This window comes from Octopus sinensis, linkage group LG3 (assembly GCF_006345805.1).
Source record: "Octopus sinensis linkage group LG3, ASM634580v1, whole genome shotgun sequence".
Lineage (NCBI taxonomy): Eukaryota > Metazoa > Mollusca > Cephalopoda > Octopoda > Octopodidae > Octopus > Octopus sinensis.
In genome coordinates, this window is record NC_042999.1 from 42,569,775 (window position 1) to 42,594,938 (window position 25,164).

Genomic DNA, 25,164 nt, shown 5'->3' on the forward strand with positions numbered 1-25,164 from the left:
CCAGCTGTAGAAACTCTGCCAGATCAGATGCAGCCATCTGGTTCACCAGTCCTCAGTAAAACCGTCCAACCCATGCTAGCATGGAAAGTGGACATTAAACGATGATGATGATGATGATGATGATGATGATGAATCTCCTAATACAGTTAACTTTATCTTCTCTTCTTACTCACAGTAGTAGAATTCAGCTAACAAGCCCCTATCTGGTCACTTTGATTGCTAGAAATAACAACCAAATCATCTCACTTAAATCAAGTCTTATGTAACACTTGTGTATGAAATAAATAAGGATGGTCATGACTGGAACTCCATAACAGGTCTGTTACATCGAAGCTGACCAAGGGTTAAATAACGACAACAACAACAAAATGGTAAATTTCACTTTTCGTACTAATCTATGCATTCTTTGAGAGTGAATTCTAAGAATATTATTGTTATATTCATTGGGAATTCAAACACTGAAGGAAATTGATTCTACATTAGAAAAAAAAAACACTGATGAAAGGAACAAAAAATATTTCCTAGTTATAGCTGAAATTAACCATAAATCATCACCACCACCACCACTATCATCATCATCATCATTTTAGATCTGTTTTCCTTGCTGGTATGGGTTGGATAATTCGACACAGATGTAATGAGCGGAAGGAGGAAATTGTGCTCCAATGCATCTGTTTTGGCATGGTTTCTGCAGCTGAATGCCCTTTCTAATGTCAACCACAGTACAGAGTGTAGTAGGAGCTTTTAGTGGCACCGTCACCAGAGACATTGTCTTGCAGTTTACAAGAGCCTGCCAGGGTTTCTACAACTGAAAGAAGAATAAGAGAAAGCGTGTGGCAATTCTTAGTGAGATGATACGGCGAGACTTAAAATGTGAGGAGAGGAACAGATTTATAATTATTAGAAGGTGATAGTGAAGAGAGTAATTAAGATTACAATACAGGAGGGAGTATGAAGAAGCCAAGAAAAGGGAGGAAACTGCTAGAGTCAGATGTTAGTGAGAAAGAGAGAGACAGAGAGATAAGGGTGATGATGTGGGTTGGGTAGAGGGATCCAATGAGATGCAGTTAGTCCACATTTCTATGTAGAGAGCAGAGGGCTGGTTTTCTGGTTTCAGCTAGCCCCTATGTGATCACTTTGTTTGCTAGAAATAGCAACCAAATCATCTCTCTTAAATCAAGTCTTATGTAACACCTGTGTATGAAATAAATAAGGATGGTCATGACTGAAACTCCATAACAGGTCTGTTACATCGAAGCTGACCAAGGGTTAAACAACAACAACAACAACAAAAACAAAATGAATACTCCTTCTTGGATGGGGGGAATCCAGTTCATTATAGGATTACTGATTTTTACCAGAAGAATGGACTGCAGCAGCACAATCTTATGATCATGTGTCCAATATTCTAACCACTAAGCCATGCAATACAGAAGGGAGTATGGAAAAGCCAAGAGAAATGAGAAAACAATTAGAGTCAGATTTGAGTAAGAAAGGTAAAGACAGAGTGATAAGGGTGTTCAGGTTGGTTGGATAGAGAGATCCAGTGGGATGTGGGTAGTCCTTATTGCATTTTTAAGAAGCCCTTATTACATTTTTAAGGCTGATTTTCCAGATTCTCTTGCATATATATTCCTCCCCTGGATGAGAAACCAATCCGTTGCTCATTTTTACCAGATGAGTAGACTGTAGCAGCATGAAATTAAGTGTTTTTGTTCAAGAACACAATGCATCACCCAGTCCAGGGATTGAAACCACAATCTTATGATCATGAGTCCAACATCCTAACCACTAAGCCATGCACCCTCATAGAGGAATCCACTGCTAACCTACATTATATGTTTCTTTATTAGCTACACAGGGCTGAATGCAGAGGGGACAAATTACAAAGTAGGGCTTTTCTTTTTGGGGAGAGAAAAAAGGAAAATAAAAATAATATTAAAAAAATAAAAGGGGGGTAGGTTTTCGATCAAAAGGGATCGTTAAAAAAAAACCGTCAATAGGGATCATGTATCACAGAAATGTCATGTTGTAAAGTGTAAAGGAGGAAGCAGATAAGGTTTATCCATGGAAAGAAAAGCCTACGGAAAAGACCACAGTAACCTCAGGCAAGTATGGGCAGAAGGTGTGAGGAGTGAAACATGAAAGACAGAAATATGTGGAAGTGGTAAAGAATCTGAAGAGGGGCTATTAAGGGAAAAGTGGGATTCTGAGGTAATGAAAGTAAGTCAGAGAGAGAGAGAGAGAGAGAGAGAGAAGAAGGGGTGCTGAAGATGCGGAGAAGCTGTGGGGAGAGTACATAGAATACCAGACAGTAATCAACCAAATATGTTCGTGCACATGCATGTGTATGTGTATATGTGTGTGTACACATTACGTGTGTGAGTGTGAGTGTTATGCCTCTTTCACATAAATAAGCCTGATAACCTGTTAAGGTGGTGCCCCAGCATGACCACAGTCTAATGACTGAAACAAGTAAAAAATAGAAAGAAAAAAAATAAATAAAATAACCAGTACAAGATGTCCCATATGGTTAGACTATGTAGTCATAAAAGCACCCTCAGATGCAGATATGTCTGTCTTGTCTTTTTCAACAATAAGAAAACACAAATGCTTCTCATATCACGCAAACATTATCACACACCTCACTTAAATCATGAGTAGCACTCAAATAAAGTCCTCAAATCTGCTCTAACTGTTGGATCAAACTATCCTCAAGGATCTCTCTTAGTGAAAGTACTTCCTTAACATAGTTATGATTACAGCCCAACAATAGGGCCTTCCCTTCAGGCATTGAAGATACTTCTGCCCCCAACAATTACAGATATTCTACAAAGCTCTGTTGAGGCCCATAATAGGATATTGCTCTCTCATCTGGCATGGTGCTGCAGAATATGCAAATATCTGACACCATCCAGGAAAGGACACTCAAATAAAGTCCTCAATTTTGCTCTAATTGTTGGGTCAAACTATCCTCAAGAATTCCTCAAGGTGAAAGTACCTCCTTAACATAGTTATGATCACAGCCCAACAATAGGGCCTTCCCTTCAGGAATTGAAGATACTTCAGCTCCCTATAATTACAGATATTCTGCAAGAGTCAGTTGAAGCCTTAGGATATTGCTCTCACATCTGGGATGGTGCTGCTGTTCAAGCGGGTATCTCAGACATCATCCAGGAAGGGACCACTTGATTCATTGACAAACTTTCTCCTCTTTCCACCTTTTCTGCTGCTAATATAAGGACCTTCACACCACCTCCATTCAGGTATTCTTATCCCCTCGAATCACTCGTCCCCTTATCAAGAGGGTTGTATCTAACCCTCTTGACCCCCACCCCCATGCTAGTCGCTACCAATCAGTCCTTCCTTCTCGGAAAGTCAGTCCTGTGGAACAAGATGAGATGACTGGATGCAGCTGTTTGGATGCTGGCAATTTGGCATTGCTGACTGGATACTGTGCATGCAGAAATCTACACAACAGATGGAGAGAGAGAGAGAGAGAGAGACGGAGAGAAGGAAAGAGCTAGTGAATTTATACATACACACAAACATAACAAGGTACTCAGAGAGAGAGAGAGAAAGAGACCGAGAGAAAGAGAGACAGTGGAAAAGAGAGAAGGGAGGGGAGAGAAATGTTGCAATTTATTAATTGAACAACATGATTGGCATAAACACTTTCCCTCTCTTCATAAAGAGAAACAGGCTCACAGATAGAGAGAAAGAGAAAAAGAAAGAAAGATAGTGAAAGAGAGAGGGTGAAAGAGAGAGAGAGGACGAGAGAGAGGGAGGACAAGAGAGGGAGGACGAGAGAGAGAGAGAGTACAAGAGAGAGAAAGAAAGACGAAGGAGAGAGGACAAGAGAGAGGGAGGATGAGAGAGAGAAAGAGAGAGGACGAAGGAAAGAGGATGAGAGAGAGAGGACGAGAGAGAGAGGACGAGAGAGAGAGAGGACGAGAGAGAGAGAGAGGACGAGAGAGAGAGAGGATGAGAGAGAAAGGACGAGAGAGAGAGGACTGGAGAAAGAGAGAGGATGAAAGAGAGAGGACAAGAGAGAGAGGACGAGAGAGAGAGAGGACGAGAGAGAGAGAGAGGACGAGAGAGAGAGAGGACGAGAGAGAGAGAGAGGACGAGAGAGAGAGAGAATGAGAGAGAAAGGACGAGAGAGAGAGGACTGGAGAAAGAGAGAGGATGAAAGAGAGAGGACAAGAGAGAGAGGACGAGAGAGAGAGAGAGAGAGAGAGAGAGAGACATTACACATAGATACAAACATAAGATGTTCAGGCAAATGAAGAAAGAAAGAGAGAAAGGGTGAGAGACAGAGCGGGGAGAAAGAAACATTACAATTCATTAAACATGATTAGCATAAACACTTTCCCACTCGTCATCGTCATCGTCATTTAACGTCCATTGCCCATGCTGGCATGGGTTGGACAGTTTGACCAGAGTTGGTAAGCTGAGGAACTGCACCAGACTCCAGTCGAATTTGGCATGGTTTAGGGTGGTGAACTGGCAGAATTGTTAGCATGCCATAGGCGCAGGAGTGGCTGTGTGGTAAGTAGCTTGCTTAGCAGCCACATGGTTCTGGGTTCAGTCCCACTGTGTGGCACCTTGGGCAATTGTCTTCTACTATAGCCTTGGCCAACCAAATCCTTGTAAACACACCAGCATCGGTTGTCAAGCAATGTTGTGGGGACAAACACAGACACACAAACATATACACACACATACATATATATATAATATATATATATATATATATATATATATACAACAGGCTTCTTTTGAGTTTCTATCTACCAAATCCACTCACAAGGCTTTGGTCAGCCTGAGGCTATAGTAGAAGACACTTGCCCAAGGTGCCACGCAGTGGGACTGAGCCCGGAACCATGTGGTTCGTAAACAAGCTATTTACCACACAGCCACTCCTACGCTTACTGTTTACATGACATACAAAACTATGACTGTTGCTTTTATAAATTTTCTATTCCAAGGTCTTTGGGCTAAGATGCTACGGAATGATAAGAGTAAGAAATGATGAAGGAATTAAATGAGCTGAGGATAAGTTTAGAGGATCAGGAAGCATTATGGTAATGGGAGAAAAGACAGTTTGACTGGGAAAGTGATTACAGGGTGCTGGCAAATGAACGGTTTGTCTATCAAATGAATAAAGCTTATGTGATCTGACAAAGCTTGCAACTGGTTATAAATATGGCAAAAAAAAGAAAATAAAAATGCTCAGCTACATTTCAACAAAACAGCACTACAATAGCAACAACAAACAAAAGCAACAAGAAATCAAAAGAAAAGAGAAATATGCCAGTTAGCAAAACAATACATACAAATTTGTCTGTGAGTGATGTTCTCTTTGTTTTTTTGAAAGCTTTTGGTCTGATTTATCCAGATATCTGAATAACCAGCATTATCGGCATTAGTGTTTTCATCAGAAGTAAAAGAATTTTCTTGTAGTGAAGTCTGGGATGAATCAGGTGATGTGTAATAGGAAGACTCTTTCGTTATGTGTCGCTTCTGAGGTGAGTTGTTCTCAAGCTCTGCATTTTTCTGCTTCTCCTTCTTCAACATATTGACTAAGATACATAGCCGGAGTCAAGGTCCATAATCAGATTGGTTGTTGAAAACATAAACAAAATCAAAATAAATATCAAAGGGAAACTGTAGTTGTGATATACCTGTGCTGGTGGCACGTAAAAAGCACAAACCAAACATGGCCGATACCAGTGCTGCCTTAACTGGCTTCTGTGCCGGTGGCACGTAAAAAGCACAATCTGAACATGGCCGATGCCAGCGCCACCTTGATTGGCTTCTGTGCCGGTGGCACGTAACAAGCACCAAGCGATCATAGCCACTGCCAGCTTCCCCTGGTACCTGTGCTGGTGGTACGTTAAAAGCACCCACTACACTCACGGAGTGGTTGGTGTTAGGAAGGGAATCCAGCTGTAGAAACACTGCCAGATCAGACTGGAGCCTGGTGCAGCCTCCTGGCTTCCCAGACGCCGATCGAACCGTCCAACCTGTGCTAGCATGGAAAACGGACGTTAAACGACAATGACGATGATGATGATGATGATGAAACAAGGCTGAAATGCAACGATTCTTTTTTGGTAAAAGTCAGCAAAAATTGTTATATTTCAGGATGGCCATTTTTTTTTTCTTGCCAAATAAACACATGCACCATATATTCATTCTTCACTCATTTATTATTGTTCTTATGCCAATTGAATAATTTCGGTTAATTAAAGATTTTTCAGTTCCCTATATTAAATATGTGTGACTCTGCAGCATGTGTAGTTTAGAATGCCAAGGTACTTTACTTCATAGCATATGTGTGTGTGTGTGTGTGTGTGTGTATCAAAAGGACCAATAGCTTTCTCAAAGTCATAAGTTCATAAGGCTGGTTTCCTAGATTCTGTGGCATATGCAACCACCCCATCACCACTGGATGGGATGCCAACCCATTGCAGGGATACTTATTTTTGTCAGCTGTGTGGACTGAAGCAATGTGAAATGAGGTGTTTTGCTCAAGAACACAATGCACAGCCAGTTCAGGAATTGAAACCATAATCTTATGATCATGAATGCAACACCCTTACCACTGAGCCACACACACCTCCATACACACACACACACATATGTCTGTCTGTCTGTATGTATGTATGTATTTATGTAGTTTAAATTCACAGAAAACAAAAGGTGAAGACTGATAGAGGAACAACTAGCAGGAGTATTAGTTCAACACTCATGGAAGAGCAGAAAAGTCTTTGATTATAAGTATATAGTTAACATGTGGAGGCACATGGCCTAGTGGTTAGGGTAGCGGACTCACTGTCGAGGGATCGCGGGTTCGAATCGCAGACCGGGCGATGTGTGTGTTTATGAGCAAAACACCTAAGCTCCATGGTAATGGGGAACATCTGCTGACTCTTTTGCCACAACTTTCTCTCACTCTTTCCTCCTGCATCTAGCAGTTTACCTGCGATGGACCGGCGTCCCATCCAGGTGGGGAACCTATACGCCAATGAAACCGGGAAACCGGCCCATTATGAGCCAGGCATGACTTGAGAAGGAACAAACATAGTTAACATAAACAAGCATGGAGGAATGAATATTCAAAAGATGATGATGATGATGAAGTTGATGATGGTACATGCTTGAGTATATGAGTGTGCATGTGTGTATGTGTGTATGTATGCATGTGCATGTGTGTGTGTGTGTGTGCGCATGTATCTGTGGCTATACTACAAGATATTTGCCAACATGCCATGTACTAGAACTGAACCCAAAGCCATATGATCAGGAACCAAACTTCTCAATCCCACACCCATCCCTGCATCCCCCCCCCCCAGTTCATATCATCTCCACCTACCAACTCACCCAGCCATCCTCAATTCTCTGCACCCTTCTAAATCTTTCTACCTTGAGGATATGCCCTGAAACCTAATTTCCACTATCCCTTCTCATTTTACCACTGTGGTACATAAGTATCTCCTTTACAGCAATACACATGTCCCAGCCCTTCTTTCCTATTTTAGCCTTTCCTACACCCAATACAATTCCACCACTCTCAATATTGCACCCCCTTTCCTGTGAAGGGATACTGCCTAACTTTTGACCTCGTTAGTGGTGGTATCATGGAGAAAAGCACCCAGTAAACCCTGTAAAGTGGTTGGCATTAGGAAGGGCATCCATCTGTAGAAACTTTGCCAAAGCAGACACTGGGAACTAGTATGGCCCCCAGCCTAGTTAGTTCCTATCAAACTATCCAGCCTATCCCAGTATGGAACATGGATATTAATTGATGTTGATGATGATGATGATGATGATGATGAAATATGGGTAGATTTGGTAACCTGTTATGTGTGTGTGTATGTGTGCATGCATGCGTGTGTGTTTGCATGTGTGTGTGTGCATGCGTGTGTTACCGAAATTGCACCGATTTGCATGATTGTTGTGAATGAGTGTCACTGTCATGCAAGCAGTGTCCTTCATGTCCACTATACTGTCTGTTCATGGGGGAGATAGTACCTTAGTTGGAAACATATGAGGGTCAGTGACAGGGAGGGCATCCAGCTGTAAAACAATCCATCTAATAACTTCCATCTGACCCATGCAAGCATGGAAAAGTGGACATTAAATAGTGCTGCTGATGATGTGGATATATGTATATATATTGGATGGGTGGATTGGTGTTAGGAAGGGCATTCAGCTGTAAAAACTGAGCCAAAACAGACACAGAAGCCTAGTGCAGGCTCCTGCCTGGTCAGCTACTGTCAAGCTGTCCAACCCATGCCATACCAGCATGGAAGGCGGATGTTAAATGACGACGATGACGATGATGATACATGTGTGTGTATGTGTGCAGACACACATACATGTAGGGCGGGTGCTGAAAAATTCTTGGCTATGAATAAAGGAAAATACAGGAGGATCAGTTATGATTTTTGCAACACATTCCTCTACCAGATTCACACACTTACTGCAACAGTCTTTCAGTTTTTCTAAGCCCTGTAAAAGAACTCGGAAGGTTGGACCTACAAATAGGCCTTTTGTGATACCCTTAAACCAGGAACCTTTCAGCACCCCGCCTCATACATACATATATGTGTAAGTATATACTGGCTGGTAGCAACAGAATTAAACAAACAAACATGGATCGTTCCTTAACTCTTTACTCTCTTTTTACTTATTTCAGTCATTTGACTGCGGCCATGCTGGAGCACCGCCTTTAGTCGAGGAAATCGACCCCGGGACTTATTCTTTGTAAGCCCAGTACTTATTCTATCGGTCTCTTTTGCCGAACTGCTAAGTGACGGGGACGTAAACACACCAGCATCGGTTGTCAAGCAATGCTAGGGAGACAAACACAGACACACAAACACACACACACATACATATATGCATATATACGACGGACTTCTTTCAGTTTCTGTCTACCAAATCCACTCACAAGGCATTGGTCGGCCCGGGGCTATAGCAGAAGACACTTGCCCAAGGTGCCACGCAGTGGGACTGAACCCGGAACCATGTGGCTGGTTAGCAAGCTACTTAACCACACAGCCACTCCTGCGCCTAAAGGATGAAAGGCAAAGTCGACCTCAGCAGAATTTGAACTCAGAACATAGTGGCAGACGAAATACCGCTAAGCATTTTGCCCAGCGTGCTAACGTTTCTGCCAGCTCGCCACCATGGTTATGTTTATTTGCAAATCTTTCCCACTTTAGCTTGATGACATTAAGTACAAAAGTGCTTTTGAAACCAGTATGATCGCAGTCCAGTGAGTAAAACTAGTATGATAAAAGAACGTGTGTGTGTGTTGTCCATGCGTTTGTGTATATAACTGTGTGTGTATGTTTGTGTGGTTATCTTTAGAATATGCAACTAAAATGAAGTAGCAAAATTTCGATCTTAGAATTACATACAAATGTAAGTAGAAAACAAAATCTGGAATCTTTTTCCTTTAAGCTGTCATTATATTTCTGTAGACAACATTTCTTACATCCCTGTAAGTTGGTGAACAAAATACGAAAAAAAAAAAAAAAAATTACAAAGAAAATGAGTTGAAAACATAAATGTTATTAAATAACATAGAAAATATACATTTTAGAAAAATACACGAAATAAAACGCATATAAATACACAACCACATTCACACAAAATTTCTTCAGGAATTTTTATAAATTTAACTTTAAAAGAAATTTCTGTACTTAATCAATATATATAAACATGTGTTAGTGTCGGTCCAGAATTATATATATATATATGTGTATATATATATATATATAATATATATATATAATATATATATATATACATATACATATATACATATATATATATGTATTATATATATATATATATATATGTGTGTGTGTGTGTGCATGTATATATATATATATACATATTACACACACATATATATATATACATATATATTATATATATATATATATATATATAATATATAAATGTGCATGTATATATATATATATATATATATATATATATACACACACACATACACATGCATACACCCACACGACTGAGCAAATATAATATACCACTGTATATAAGCAAATGTGCATGTATTTCCATTTATAAACATACACACACACACATACATACATACATATAAATATGTGCGCTTACAAATGCATACAAACACACATACCAATTTGCAGGTGTATACATGTAAGTATATGTGTGAACATATATATATGTGTGTGTGTGTGTGTGTGTATGCATGTATATGTATGTGTGTGTGTGTGTATGCATGTATATGTATGTATGTATGTATGTATGTATGTATGCATGTATGTACATATGTATGTAAATTTCTGCAAACAGAAAGCAAGTTTTTTACGACAAGTTATGCTGTATACATTCATATGTACCATATGCATCTTTCTCTCTCTCTTTTTACACACATACACATATATCTATATATCTATATATCTATATATATATACATCATCATCATCATCATATATATATGCATGCAGATATATGTTGTAGAAATGCTTATGTGTGTACTTTTAATTTTTCATTTCTTTTTCCATTTGCATATGTACCAAGCAAAAGTATATCTGCACATATGAATGTGTTTACACAACCATACACACACACACACACACATGTATATACACACATATATATATACAGACATAGATATATATTTGAATTTGTATTTGTTTGTGAGAGGGTCTGTTTGAATGCACAAAGTGAGTGCATACCATGCTAATACATGCATGGTCATATTACTGCACACATACACGTAATCACGTGTATGGAATAGAAAAATAGCCCTCGGATGGATTCAAAATAAAGAATCTAAGTTAAATCAATTTTACATATAAAGAAAAAGTAAAATGTGATGCAAATCAAGACTAAATTCAGCTTCGGTTGGGAAATAGTATTAGCATAGATGATTGGCTGCAGGAGGGAAAAAAAAGTGTTGAGGTGGGAGAAGTGCAGGGGAATGGGGAGGTAGTGTGGAGGAGGAGGAGGAGGAGAAGGAGGAGGAGAAAGGAAGAGGAGAAGGATGAGAATGAGGAGGAGGTGGAAGACAAGTGAAGGGCAAGGAAGTTGAAGAGAAAGAGGGGGAGGGTAAGTATGAAGAACGAAGCAAGTGAGGGCGTGAGGAAGGAAAAGAAACAGGAGGATGAGAATGAGGAGGAGGAGGTGGGTGGGAGTAGATTGAAGAGGATGAAAGACAAGATGAGTGAGAAGCGAAGAAGAGGAGGAGGGGGAGGCAGCTAAAGATGGAGATGAGTGAAAGGCGAGGAAGGAAAAGGATGAGAAGGAGGAGCAACAGCAACAGTAGGAAAAAGAAAAGGAAGAAGAAACAGGTGGAGGAGGAGGAGAAGGAGGAGCAACAGCAACAGTAGGAAAAAGAACAGGAAGGAGGAGGAGGAGGAGGAGGAGGAGGAGGAGGTAGAAAAAGAATTTGCAGTGGAGCAAGGGAATCCTGAAATGGTGGTTGGGGGCGGTGACGCAAGGTAGAAGCAGACCTGAGTATCAATGAGGCAGGTGAATTAAATTGCTTCTTAAAAAAATGCAAAAAAGACAAATAAAAAAAGAAATACCGTGTGTGGATTAAATGGCTTACCAAATATAATCTCTATGAAATAAGGAAGCCTCTATAGAGTTACTTTACTGGATAGAAAGAGCAGCTAAACTGCCATTGAGTCACATCTTACCATCTTAAAAAAAAAATGGAAGGACACCTGGAGTAATGTATTTTTAATGCTGGGTGGTTGGCGTTAGCGGAAGGGCATTCAGCTGTATAAACCATGCCAAAACTGAAACAGAAGTCTGGTGCAGGTTCATGCCTGGCCAGCTCCGGTCAAACCGTCCAACCCATACCGGCATGGGAGGCAGATGTTAAATGATGATGATGATGATGATGATGATGTAAAAAACATGGGAGCTTAAAGCTGGAAACCCCTTGATCAAAGACCTACTCGATTCCAGCTGAGTCAGGGATAAACACTAACAGCAACAACAAGAAGTTCCAAGAGACTATTCCATTCTCTTCGTCATTCTTTCCCAGCATTCCCATCTGATTTCTAGCCCTTTTTATGTTCTCCCTATATCCTTTCCCCCTTTTCCTTTATGTACTCTGACTATTTCGCTATCTCACTCCCTCTATGCTTCTTTCTTCCTTCCTTTCTTTCTTCCCTTTCGTTTTTGTTTTTCTGCTGATGAACAATGATATCTGAAATATTAAAACTCTTTCACCACAACTTTCTCTTACTCCTACTTTCTGTTTCTGTTGTACCTGTATTTCAAAGGGCCAGCCTTGTCACACTTTGTGTATTGCTGGATCTCCCCAAGAACTACGTTAAGGGTACACGTGTCTGTGGAGTGTTCAGCCACTTGCATGTTAATTTCATGAGCAGGCTAATACCTTATTTGTCAAACTTTGTTCTTTGTGTGTGCATTTGTGTGTGCCTGTGTGTGTTGTGTGTACACACACACACATATCATCATTATCATCATCATCGTTTAACATCCGTTTTCCGCACTAGCATGAGTTGGACAGTTCAACCAGGGTCTGGGAAGCTAGGAGGCTGCACCAGGCTCCAGTCTGATCTGGCAGTGTTTCTACAGCTGGATGCTCTTCCTAACGCCAACCACTCCGCGAGTGTAGTGGGTGCTTCTTACGTGCCACCGGCACAGGTGCCAGGGGAGTCTGGCAGCAGCCACGATCGGTTGGTGCTTTTAACGTGCCACTGGCACAGAAGCCAGTCAGGGCGGTGCTGGCATCGGTCACGCTCAGATGGTGCTTTTTACGTGCCACCGGCACAGAAGCCAGTCGAGGCGGTGCTGGCATCGGCCACGTTCGGATGGTGCTTTTTATGTGCCACTGGATATATATATATATATATATATATGGCAGTGATCCAGTATGGCCACAGCCTTAGAGCTGAAACATGTAAAAGAATAAAAGAATATATACCCTAGAATAGAAACAAAATCAAATGTTGATATGCTGGATGCATTTAATACATATGCTTCCCATGGTGGTTGGCACTCCGTCGGTTATGATAACGAGGGTTCCAGTTGATCCAATCAACAGAACAGCCTGCTCATGAAATTAACGTGCAAGTGGCTGAGCACTCCACAGACACATGTACCCTTAACGTAGTTCTTGGGGAGATTCGGCATGACACAGTGTGTGACAAGGCTGACCCCCTTGAAATACAGGTACAACAGAAGCAGGAAGAAGGAGTAAGAGAAATTTGTGGTGAAAGAGCGCAGCAGGGTTCACCCCCCCCCACCTGCCGGATCCTCATGGAGCTTTAGGTGTTTTCACTCAATAAACACTCACAACACCCAGTCTGGAAATCGAAACTGAGATCCTAAGACCGTGAGTCCGCTGCCCCAACTACTGGGCCATTGCGCCTCCACATGTTTCCAGTAGTTATGCAAAATATGTAGGAATTATCTTACATAACCACTGGAAACACATGTACTAAATGCATTCAGAATATAAACATTTGCTTTTGCTTTTATTCTTAGCATTATGTGACTCTCTTCCATAACAATCTGGCTGTCCTTGCTTTGATAGTATGGTTAATACACCAAGGATATAGGAATGGAATGTTTTACCAGACCTCAACCCAAAAACTTCTAGTAAAGTATATTGCATCAAAGCATGCCCTTCAGTATATATGTATGTGTGTGTGGATGTGTGTGTGTGTGTGTGTGTGTGTGTGCATGTGTAAGGAGATGTATGAAGATCACATCAAAGGTTCAAATTCTGGACCTGGTGGTTTATTGTGTTCTTGAGCAAGGTACTTTATTTCATACTGCTCCAATCTATTCTGCTGAAAATGTGTACCACTTCGGTGCTTCTGCAGACCTTTCTACCTCCACTTGTAACATCCTTGATGTTCCACTAAGTCAAGGGTAATAAAGCCATGACTAGTGAAACCATGGTACCAGCTATCAAGTCATAATCACCAGCAAGTGATGGCTATAGTTTATAAAACCATAAATATGTGTGCATGTACGTACATATATACAAGCGGTGTATGAAAAGTCTTGAGCCTCAAAAAAGAATATACATACATATATAACATATTATGCTTTACAAACCATATGTTATACATGTATGTATATTTTTGTTATTGTCATTTTAGTAAATAAATAAATAAGTTGACATAATATAATGTCTGAAAGTTGATGAATACCACCTATTGATCCCCTCCATTTTCTTATTGCTCTATAAATTAAAAGTAAAATATCTCTTTACCCTCACACATCTAGTACACTTGGTAATGTAATTGCAATGCAATAAAAAACACTTGTGCATTAATAATTGGGTATTCTACCAGCAGTATATTGGATAGATATTATCCCTTAGGTGGTTGGATTCACAACCTCTAACTTTCTTGGAATATATATATATATTGCGGGTGGCACGTAAAAAGCACCCACTACACTCACGGAGTGGTTGGCGTTAGGAAGGGCATCCAGCCATAGAAACACTGCCAGATCAGACTGGGCCTGATGCAGCCTTCTGGCTTCACAGACCCCAGTTGAACCGTCCAACCCATGCTAGCATGGAAAGCGGACGCTAAATGATGATGATGATGATGATGATGATAGAGAGAGAGAGAGACAGACAGACAGACAGTCAGACAGACATATAAAACCACACTGAGCAAAAGGTTTTTCAGAGTTTCCCTGTTGATTTTTGACAATGTATCGTCATTTTATATCATTAATTTGAGACAAATTGTCCAATTGCTGCTGAATATTTTTTTCTTTACTTTCATGAAAAACATAGAAACATGAATCATTTATTCTTAAATTTTACAGCTTTGAAAATAAGTGGTGAGAAAATTGCAATTAGAGCCATTTTACACTACTTGTGGGAAAAAATGGACAGAGTGCAAGAGCAACATCAAAAGAAATTAATGATATGGAAGGCCCAAGAACTGTCAATGAATATGTGGCACAAAGTGTTTCAGACATTTCAAGGAAGGTGACACCAGCTTCAAAGACAAACCAAAGTCTGGGAGACCATCTGTCATGGAAAACGAGGCCTTGCTTTAGATGGTCGGACAACAGCCAAGCACAAGCACTCATATACATTGTCAACAGAACTAGGTCCTTCACAAAGCAACACCAATTGATAACTCCATATGATCAGCCTTGTAGACAGACAGTCAAGAAGCTCCTCATGAATTGACCAATGACCAAGCTCAAGGATGTGTGAATATTTGCCAACAACAGTTGCCAAATCCTAGAAATGCCTGTTTTGAGCACTGAACTGATGGAAAATGGATCTATTTTCAAAACCCTAATAAGAGAAATCAGTTGCTTCATTCTGGTCAGGCTTCAGAACCTGGTGTCAAATTGGGGCGATTTGAACTGAAGGTCTTGTTGTGCATTTCGTGGCATTTTGAGAGTTGAATGTCTACCATACTTGGGTTTTGTCTTCATTGCTATATGCATGTGAGATTTGGGTTACTTATCAGAAGCATATGAAAAGACTGGAGCAATTTCATCAGCAGTGTCTCTGGGTATTTGATGGCAAATGCATGTAAGTGACTTTGAAGACCTCAAAAAGTGCTAGTCTAGAAGTAGATTGTCTCTAGTACTTCAGCACTGATTATAATGGAATGGTTTTGTGGTCAGGATGGAAAGTAATCCCTAACCTTAACCCCAAGCTATTCTTCTATGTACACCAATACATAAAAACCAAAATTAAGGTATAAGGATGGCATCAAGAATATATTTGAGAAGGTCAACATCATGGAAAATGGATAGGAAATCCTTGCTCTAGATTGTTCATCATGCAGGGAAGCAATGCTCAATGAGAGGAGGGAATTCAAACATAAGTGTAGCAAGCATAAAAAGCTCAAGAGAGATTTGAGAAGGTCAACATCATGGAAAATGGATTGGAAATCCTTGCCCTAGATTGTTCATCATGCAGGGAAGCAATGCTCAATGAGAGGAGGGAATTCAAACATAAGTGTAGCAAGCATAAAAAGCTCAAGAGAGATTTGAGAAGGTCAACATCATGGAAAATGGATTGGAAATCCTTGCTCTAGATTGTTCATCATGCCGGGAAGCAATGCTCATGAGAGGAGGGAATTCAAACATAAGTGTAGCAAGCATAAAAAGCTCAAGAGAGATTTGAGAAGGTCAACATCATGGAAAATGGATTGGAAATCCTTGCCCTAGATTGTTCATCATGCAGGGAAGCAATGCTCAATGAGAGGAGGGAATTCAAACATAAGTGTAGCAAGCATAAAAAGCTCAAGAGAGATTTGAGAAGGTCAACATCATGGAAAATGGATTGGAAATCCTTGCTCTAGATTGTTCATCATGCCGGGAAGCAATGCTCAATGAGAGGAGGGAATTCAAACATAAGTGTAGCAAGCATAAAAAGCTCAAGAGAGATTTGAGAAGGTCAACATCATGGAAAATGGATTGGAAACTAACTGTTCAAACTATAAAGACTGGCAAAATCACTTATATGAGTAAAAAGTATGTTTCTGCCGGTGTTTACATTTGTATGATCGCTCTATATGTGTGTTAACAAGGTGATTCTTAGAGAAGAGAATATGGAAGAGTTCAAAGTTGCAAATGTTACAAAATCTCTTGCCCTTATCGTAAGGAAAAGATATGGACAGTATGAACCAATCTAACTTAAAATCTTTATTGTTGTCTTTAAGATGCCAAACCAATTTACTTAGCCCTGTGCTATGACGTTTACTGCTATCCCTAAATGATGAATAATGATTTGAAATTCTCTTAGATAACTGGGAAGTGGACGCACCTATGTAGAAGTAGACATCGGTACCGTAAGAAATTTTACACTTGTATATAGAATTCTTGATCTTAGAATTATTAGACAAAAATTTAATTCTGTTGGGGTTGTCCTCAGAGATCAAAACCAAGTTTTTATTGCTATGATTATTATTATTATTATTATTATTATTATTATTATTATCATTATTATTATTATTATTATCATTATTATTATTATTATTATAGTTGTTATTATTATTATTATTATTATTATCATTATTATTATTATTGTTATTATTATTATTATTACTATTATTATTATTATTATTATTATTGTTATTATTATTCAGTAGTTTTATTTTTATAGCGTGCTTTCACTTCACTACCGAGCACAGCTCTGTGTGCTTTGGGTATGTGCTGTGATTTGTTGTGATGCTCTGATGGTTATTGTATGGAAAGTGTTATTATTGTTATTATTATTATTATTATTATTATTATTATTGTTATTATTATCATACAAATGTAAACACTGGCAGAAAGATACTTTTTACTCATATAAGTGATTTCACCAGTCTTTATAGTTTGAACAGTTAGTTTAACTTGCACTTTACTTCAATAGAGAAATCTACTTCTAAGCCTTTGAACATATTTTCAGCCAATGTATCCCTCTTTATTTGTTCTCTACTTATTATTTCTTTAACCCTTCTCTTTCTAGTATCTGCCTTTGACATCAAATCTACAAACGGTTTTTTTAAATACTAAATACTCAATAACGTTCTGTTTATCATTTAGGCAGTCACCGTAATTGTTATAATGTCTTGTTGTTGAGAGAGGCTCTCTTTCTTTCCTGATGAGAAGATTGCATTTTACACCATTTATTCCTTTGGAATAAAACCATGTTGTCTTCGAAACATATGTCAAAAGTAAAAGAATTTTATTAACATCTTCGTATAACTCCATTTATTTATTTATTCATTTATATATATATATATATATGGGTGCTTGTGTGGCAAGAAGCTGTGCTTCCCAACCACATGGTTTCGGGTTCAGTCTTGGAGCAAGTGTCTTCTACTATAACCCCGAGCCAACCAAGGTCTTGTGAGTCAATTTGGTAGATGGAAACTGAAAGACGCCTATCAATTACATGTGTGTGTGGTGTGTGTGTGTGTGTGTGTGTGTGTGTGTTTGTTTATGTATGTGTATCTTTGTGTCTGCATTTGTCTCCCTGCCATCACTTGACAACCAATGGTGGTGTGTTTACATCCCAGTAACCTAGCAGTTCAGCAAAAAATACCAATAGAATAAGTACTAGGCTTACAAAGAATAAGTCCTGGGGTTGATTTCTTTGACTAAAAAAGAAAACCCTTTAACCCTTTAGTGTTCAGATTATTCTATCAAACATAATGCTTATTGATTTACATTGATTTGAATTAATCATGCATTATCTCATATCTTCAAGATCTTGATGGTGTAATTACCTAATGTAGAATAACATTGTAGGGTAGGTGTGAGGACCTGGATCTGGTCAGTTTGAACATAAAACAGATTAAATATTTTGGCCGGATATGGCCGGTTTAAATATTAAAGTGTTAAGGCGGTACCCCAGCATGGCTGCAGTGAAATGACTGAAACAAGTAAACGAGTAAAAGAATATAAATAATGGAAGTTCTATGTTACCATTGACAGTAATAGTGTGAACAAAGAAAAAGATAGTTTAATACTCTTGGGAGTGTAAATATGAAATGTGTAACATAATAGTTACAGTATAATGTAGTCTTTCGGATGACAATGGGATTTATCATTTTGTTATCTGAAGGATATCAAGAAACTTCAAGAGACAGCAGAATAAAGACAACTTTAAATGGATAAACTCTACTACATGAAATGTACCGAGTACTCAATCTTTTTCTGTGTACTTTCAAATGTGTATACACACACATGCACACATATATGTGTATGTATATATAAATATATATGTGTGTGTTGTATATACATATATATATGTGTGTGTGTGTATATACATAGATATATATAAATGCGTGTGTGTATGTATGTGTGTGTGTATGTATGTGTGTGTGTGTATTTATATATATACACACACTGCATGCTCTGTGTGCAACTAATGTACACATACAGACATACACACACAGGCATATACATTTATATACTATACACTCACAGACACAGACACAACAATATAAATACATATGCATACACACACACACACACACACGCACACACTCACACACACACACATACATATACACAAAAATGTGTACATATATTCTATGCCATTACACACGTGTGCTTAGAAATAACACTCGAATATATGTGCATAAATATCTTAAACATAAGGCACATACATATACCCACACATCTACATCACATATATATATATATATCTATATACATACGTACATACACACACACACATACACATACATACATGTATGATTTCTGCAAAGATGGTTGCCATGGGCAACACACTGCAATTTCTGGCATCACAAAAGGATATTGATTTCGTTATCTCTTTGCATAATGATATTCTTCAGTTTGCTTTCCTCTGCTGAGAAGTACGGACTCACATCGAGATCTTGGTGGTTGGTTGCGGTGGTTTCTTTACTTCTTGTCTCCGACTGGAACCTTGCTGTTTGCTCTTCAAGCCGTTTCTGTTTATAGAAAGAGTTGCAATGTAAACCCAACTGACATTTTACTAAAAGAATGCAATGAAGAAGAAGAAGAAGAAAAAAAAGTCTAAAATATCAGATATTTTAACTGGCTTTTGTGTCTATGCATATAAGAGATTAAGTATGCATATATGCACCTATAGATATCAGTGTAAAAAAAGAATTTATACATACATACATACATAAATATATATGAATGTATGTATGTAGATATATATGTGTGTGTGTGTGTCTATAACACAGATGTATTGGTACATATAGTAAATGTACACACACATATTCACACACACACACACACATATATGTGTATGCATGTATAAATACATACATCTACATGTGTGCATGCATAAATGAAAACATATGCATACATAATTATTTGTATATGTATATCATTGTTTGTGTTTTTATTTTTGAGTGTCTACATACATGTGTATATAGAGATAGATGTATATGCATATATATATATATATATATATATATATATATATATACATATATATATATATATGCATATATATGCATATATATATATATATATATATATAAATATATATATGCATATATATGCATATATATATATATATATGCGTATTATATGTGCATAGATACACACACACACACACATCATATATATATATATATATATTAAACACATGCTTATAAATATGTGTGTGTGTATTGTGTGTATGTGTGTGAGTGTATATTTATATATGTAGATAGACAGACAGAGAGAAAGATAGATACAGAAATACAGATATGTAAAAATACAAACATTGACACACATGTATGTATGTGTGTGTGTGTGTGTGTGTGTGTGTGTGAGCGCAGTAATACCAGAAATTAGGACTGATTTGACTTGTTTCGGTACTACTCAGACTTTTATAATCATATGACGGGCTTACAGAGGAATTATTTATTCGGACAAAATGAGGCCCATAGCCATTGATATTTTTGAGACTTAAATGCTTGAGCAGTTAAAGCAGCCAAAATTTTCAACCTGTTTTACGTTGAAAAGGATTAGATCCAGCTTCTCACATCTACCCTACAATGTCATTCTGAACATCAACATTCACATCATTGGTATCTTGAGGCCACAAGATAACGCACGATTAATGCGAATGAAGGTGAATAAGTAAACATCATTTATTCATTATCATTAATGTTGAATATTAATGTTAAAGGATTTAACATTTAAAATATAAATGCTTGATAAGATATTTAGACATAGGGATAGAAATAAACATGATAATGTAAGAAACTTTTGAGATGTTGACTGCACAGAAGTAGCCCAGGAGAAGAAAGTGGAGAAGCACAAAAGTAGGGAGAATGGAAAAGAGAACGAGATAAATAAGATAGAGGAAGGCACAGGAGTGGCTGTGTGGTAAGTAGCTTGCTAACGAACCACATGGTTCCGGGTTCAGTCTCACTGCGTGGCATCTTGGGCAAGTGTCTTTTGCTATAGCCCCGGGCCGACCAATGCCTTGTGAGTGGATTTGGTAGACGGAAACTGAAAGAAGCCTGTCGTATATATATATATATATATATATGTATGTGTGTGTTTGTGTGTCTGTGTTTGTCCCCTAGCATTGCTTGACAACCGATGCTGGTGTGTTTACGTCCCCGTCACTTAGTGGTTCGGCAAAAAGAGACCGACAGAATAAGTACTGGGCTTACAAAGAATAAGTCCCGGGGTCGATTTCCTCGACTAAAGGCGGTGCTCCAGCATGGCCACAGTCAAATGACTGAAACAAGTAAAAGAGAGTAAAGAGAAAGAGAGAAAGATAAAGGTAGAATGGTTGGGGCGGAAGGAGCTGATGATGGAAAGGTATTAAGGAGTAGGCAGTTTACTGAGTAAAGGTAATAGTAAAGATGAGAGATATGACTATAATTCTCTTTTCTCTTTTCCTTGTTTCAGTCATTTGACTGCGCCCATGCTGGAGCACCGCCTTTTGTCGAGCAAATCGACCCCAGGACATATTCTTCGTAAGCCTAGTACTTATTCTATTGGTCTCTTTTGCCGAACTGGTAAGTTACGGGGACGTAAACACACCAGCATCAGTTGTCAAGCGATGTTGGGAGGGACAAACGCAGACACACAAACACACACACACACATATATATATACCGGAGTAAACACATAAATGTGAAGAAACAAGATGGAAAAAGAGTACTCAAATACCAGTGGTAGAGTAATATGCTTTATTTAAAGCACCAGAAAATTCAACAAAACCTGTTACTCTGAGTTTCACGTTCCCGTTTGTTGGACAGTTTTGTCCACGAACGGGAATGTGAAACTCAGAGTAACAGGTTTTGTTGAATTTTCTGCTGCTTTAAATAAAGTATATATATATATATATATACATATATACCACAGGCTTCTTTCGGTTTCCGTCTACCAAATCCACTCACAAGGCTTTGGTCAGCCCGAGGCTATAGAAGAAGACACTTGCCCAAGGTGCCACACAGTGGGACTGAACCCGGAACCATGTGGTTGGTAAGCAAGCTACGTACCACACAGCCACTCCTACGCCTATGATAAAGAAAAGCATATAGTAATGAGAAAAGGCTGTAAGAATGAACAAGAAGTACAAGGTGTATTAGTAAGTAATTGACTGAAGAGAGAGATAGAAAGAAGCAAGGAAGTTGAGGGGTGGAAGAGATGAATGCATGAAAATATATGCAGAGTGAATGTGTTAAATTTTGCATAAGGTAGCTGTAGAAACCATGTCAAGGCAGAGAGACAGTCGAGCTTGGTGCAGTCCTCTTGGCTCACCAGCTCCTGTCAAACCACCTGACCATGCCAGCAGGGAAGATGGACATTATATGACGATGATGATGATAATGATAACAATGACGATGGTGAGGGTGCTAGTAGTGCTGATGATGATGATGATGACTGGAGAAAGGAATAAAGAGAAAATGTCACTGAAATATAAAGGAGAGAAAAGAAAAATGGTAAGGTGCAATAAATATATATATTGACTGTACAGAGAGAACAGCTGTTCTTTGCTTAAAGTGAAGCAAAAACATTCTATAGATAAAGTTAAATATGAGTTGTTGTTTTTCCAAATATGATTAAAAGAAAAGTCGGTATTCCAATAGTTTTCAGTTCCTCTATGAAACACATTTAAACAACATTTAGCTAAAAGTGTGTCTTTAACAAAAAAATGTGTCTTTAACAAAAAGTGCAGATTAGAAAGAAGTCTAGATACTCATAAGATATTTACATAACTTTAAGGATAGGCCAAAAAAGATAAAAGGATTTCAAAGAAATTCCACCAATACTGAATATATTGTAGTCCTAACTACTATACATTCAGCCTATAAAAGATTTATTTTGAAGACATTTTCGGATGTGTTCTTTTCTAGAGTGCTAAAAGTGTGTCTTTAACAGCACAATCAAGATCCCATAGAATATGGTTTTACAAATTCATCACTTAAAGCATGTGATGTATGATATTTATCATCTTTCAGTTTCTAAATGTACCGTGAAAGAGTAGTGATGGAAGGAAGTTGGCATTTCTATTCTCTTGGTTCCATAAAGAATATGTTTATTGTATACACCAACTCTTAAAGGTGCATTCAGTTAAGCCGAAATAAATTTGTTCACGGTAGTCTACAAATTTCGTTTTAGCACAATAGACCTCATGGTGAGATGATATTGGTACAGCTACATTGGAATTGATTACATGATGCAAACCTGTTACTGTATTTTATTCTGTAGAAGATGGAAATCAGATTCTTGATGTATCTAGAACAGATGTAACTTACATGCAAGCATAACACCATCACTCGGTTTAATTCACCCTGTAGTCTGGGTGTAGCAGCCAATATCACAAAAGCTTATATAAATCTAGAACAGAAGTATTTTCCCACTGGCCATAGACACCAGAAAAAGCTTCAACAAAAATTCTCTGAAACTTCTTTACTAATCTTGGCTTTATATTTTACCATCTCCATTTGCTCCTAGTATCAAATATATTCAATTTTGTTGTTTATTATTCTTTTAATCCTATAAAGGTGCATGGCTCAGTGACTAGAGCATCAAGCTTACGATCGTGAGGTTGTGAGCTCGAATCCTGGACCGGGCTGCGTGTTGTGTTCTTGAGCAAGACACTTTATTTCACGTTGCTCCAGTTCACTCAGCTGTAGAAATGAGTTGCGACGTCACTGGTGCCAAGCTGTATCGGCCTTTGCCTTTCCCTTGGATAACACTGGTGGCGTGGGGAGGGGAGGCCGGTATACATGGGCGACTGCTGGTCTTCCATAAACAACCATGCCCAGACTTGTGACTAGGAGGGTAACTTTCTAGGTGCAATCCCATGGTCAGTGTTGTGACTGAAGGGGGTCCCGGATCCCGGAATCCTGTAAAACTTCCTAATTACCATCCCCATTGCACACAGTCACACACACACGAATTCAAAAATACACTTTCAGTAACATACATTCAAACTTACTGACAATATACTAAGCTCATCTCAAGGAAAAATTATCAAATCTAATTTCAAAGAAAAAGAAACCTCTGGAATTTATTTCCAATTCACTATATACCTGCCTCATCAACTAACACATACAAACACACAAATTCACAAACACATCCAAAGCTAAATGACAAACATTAAAAATTTTTCAAACAGGTACGGCTGTGTGGTTAAGAAGTTTGCTTTGCAACCATGTAGCTCTAAGTTCGGTCCCACTGTGCTGTACCTTGGGCAAGTGTCTTAAATTATAACCCCTGGCCAACCAATACCTCGAGAGTGAAGCTGATAGATAGAAACTGTGTACAAGCTCATCATGATCATCATCATTCACATTTAATGTCCATCTTCCATGTTGGCATGGGTTGGACAGTTTGACAGGAGCTGGCCAGTTGAAGAGCTTCCCAGGCTCCATGTCTATTTTGGTAAGGTTTCTACAGCTGGATGCCCTTCCTAATGCCATAACATCTATATTTATGTATGTGTGAGTCTTTGTGTTTGTTTTTGTCTCTCCCATCTCAGCACTTGAAAACAAGTGGTGGTTTGTTTTCATCCCTGTGGCTTAAAGGTTCTACAAAAGTGGCTGAAAGAAGAAGCACTGGGCTTAAAAAATAAATAAGTACTTGGGGGTTGATTTTGTTTAACTAAAACCCTTCAAGGCATTGCCCCATCATGGCCACAGTCTAATGACTGAAGAAAGCAAAAGTAACAAAGTAAAGCATAAAGCCAAAATCAGAATCAAAAGTATCCCTAATAAGGTAAAATTAAACCAATCAGCTTCCCCCACACCACTGTTTGGGAGCCTCCCAGCCCCTACACACCATCCCTGAACACTATATAAGCTTTCTGCTCACAAACACTTTATCAACTGATAAAGTGTTAGGAGGCAGAATTTATTGACCCCCGAAAGGATGAAAGGCAAAGTTAACCTCAGCAGAATTTGAACTCAGAACAAAAAGACAGATGGAATGCCATTAAGCATTTTGCCCAGCATGCTAACAATTCTGCCTGCTCACTGGCTTGATAATAATAATAATAATAATAATAATAATAATATATTTATGTATAACATATATGTATGTATAAATAGCCAGATAAGTACAGATAGATCTATATTTGTCTATATGCGCATGCACACTTACACTCACACACACACACACACATGTACACAGACGCATACACACTCAAATAGGTACACACATATCATCATCATTTTT

General features: G+C 38.5%; 1 protein-coding gene across 3 annotated transcripts in view; it reads right to left on the bottom strand.

Moving 5' to 3' along the window:
* Positions 1 to 25,164, bottom strand: part of LOC115209440 (kinesin-like protein KIF6) — a 301,512-nt gene that overhangs the window by 124,837 nt on the left and 151,511 nt on the right. For all 3 annotated transcript variants that reach the window (XM_036500945.1, XM_036500944.1, XM_036500946.1), the window contains exons 13-14: positions 19,298 to 19,451; positions 5,340 to 5,594 (exon numbers count right to left, since the gene is read on the bottom strand). In XM_036500945.1, coding sequence (XP_036356838.1) covers positions 5,340 to 5,594; positions 19,298 to 19,451 — 409 coding nt within the window. The remainder of the gene's footprint in view (positions 1 to 5,339; positions 5,595 to 19,297; positions 19,452 to 25,164) is intronic.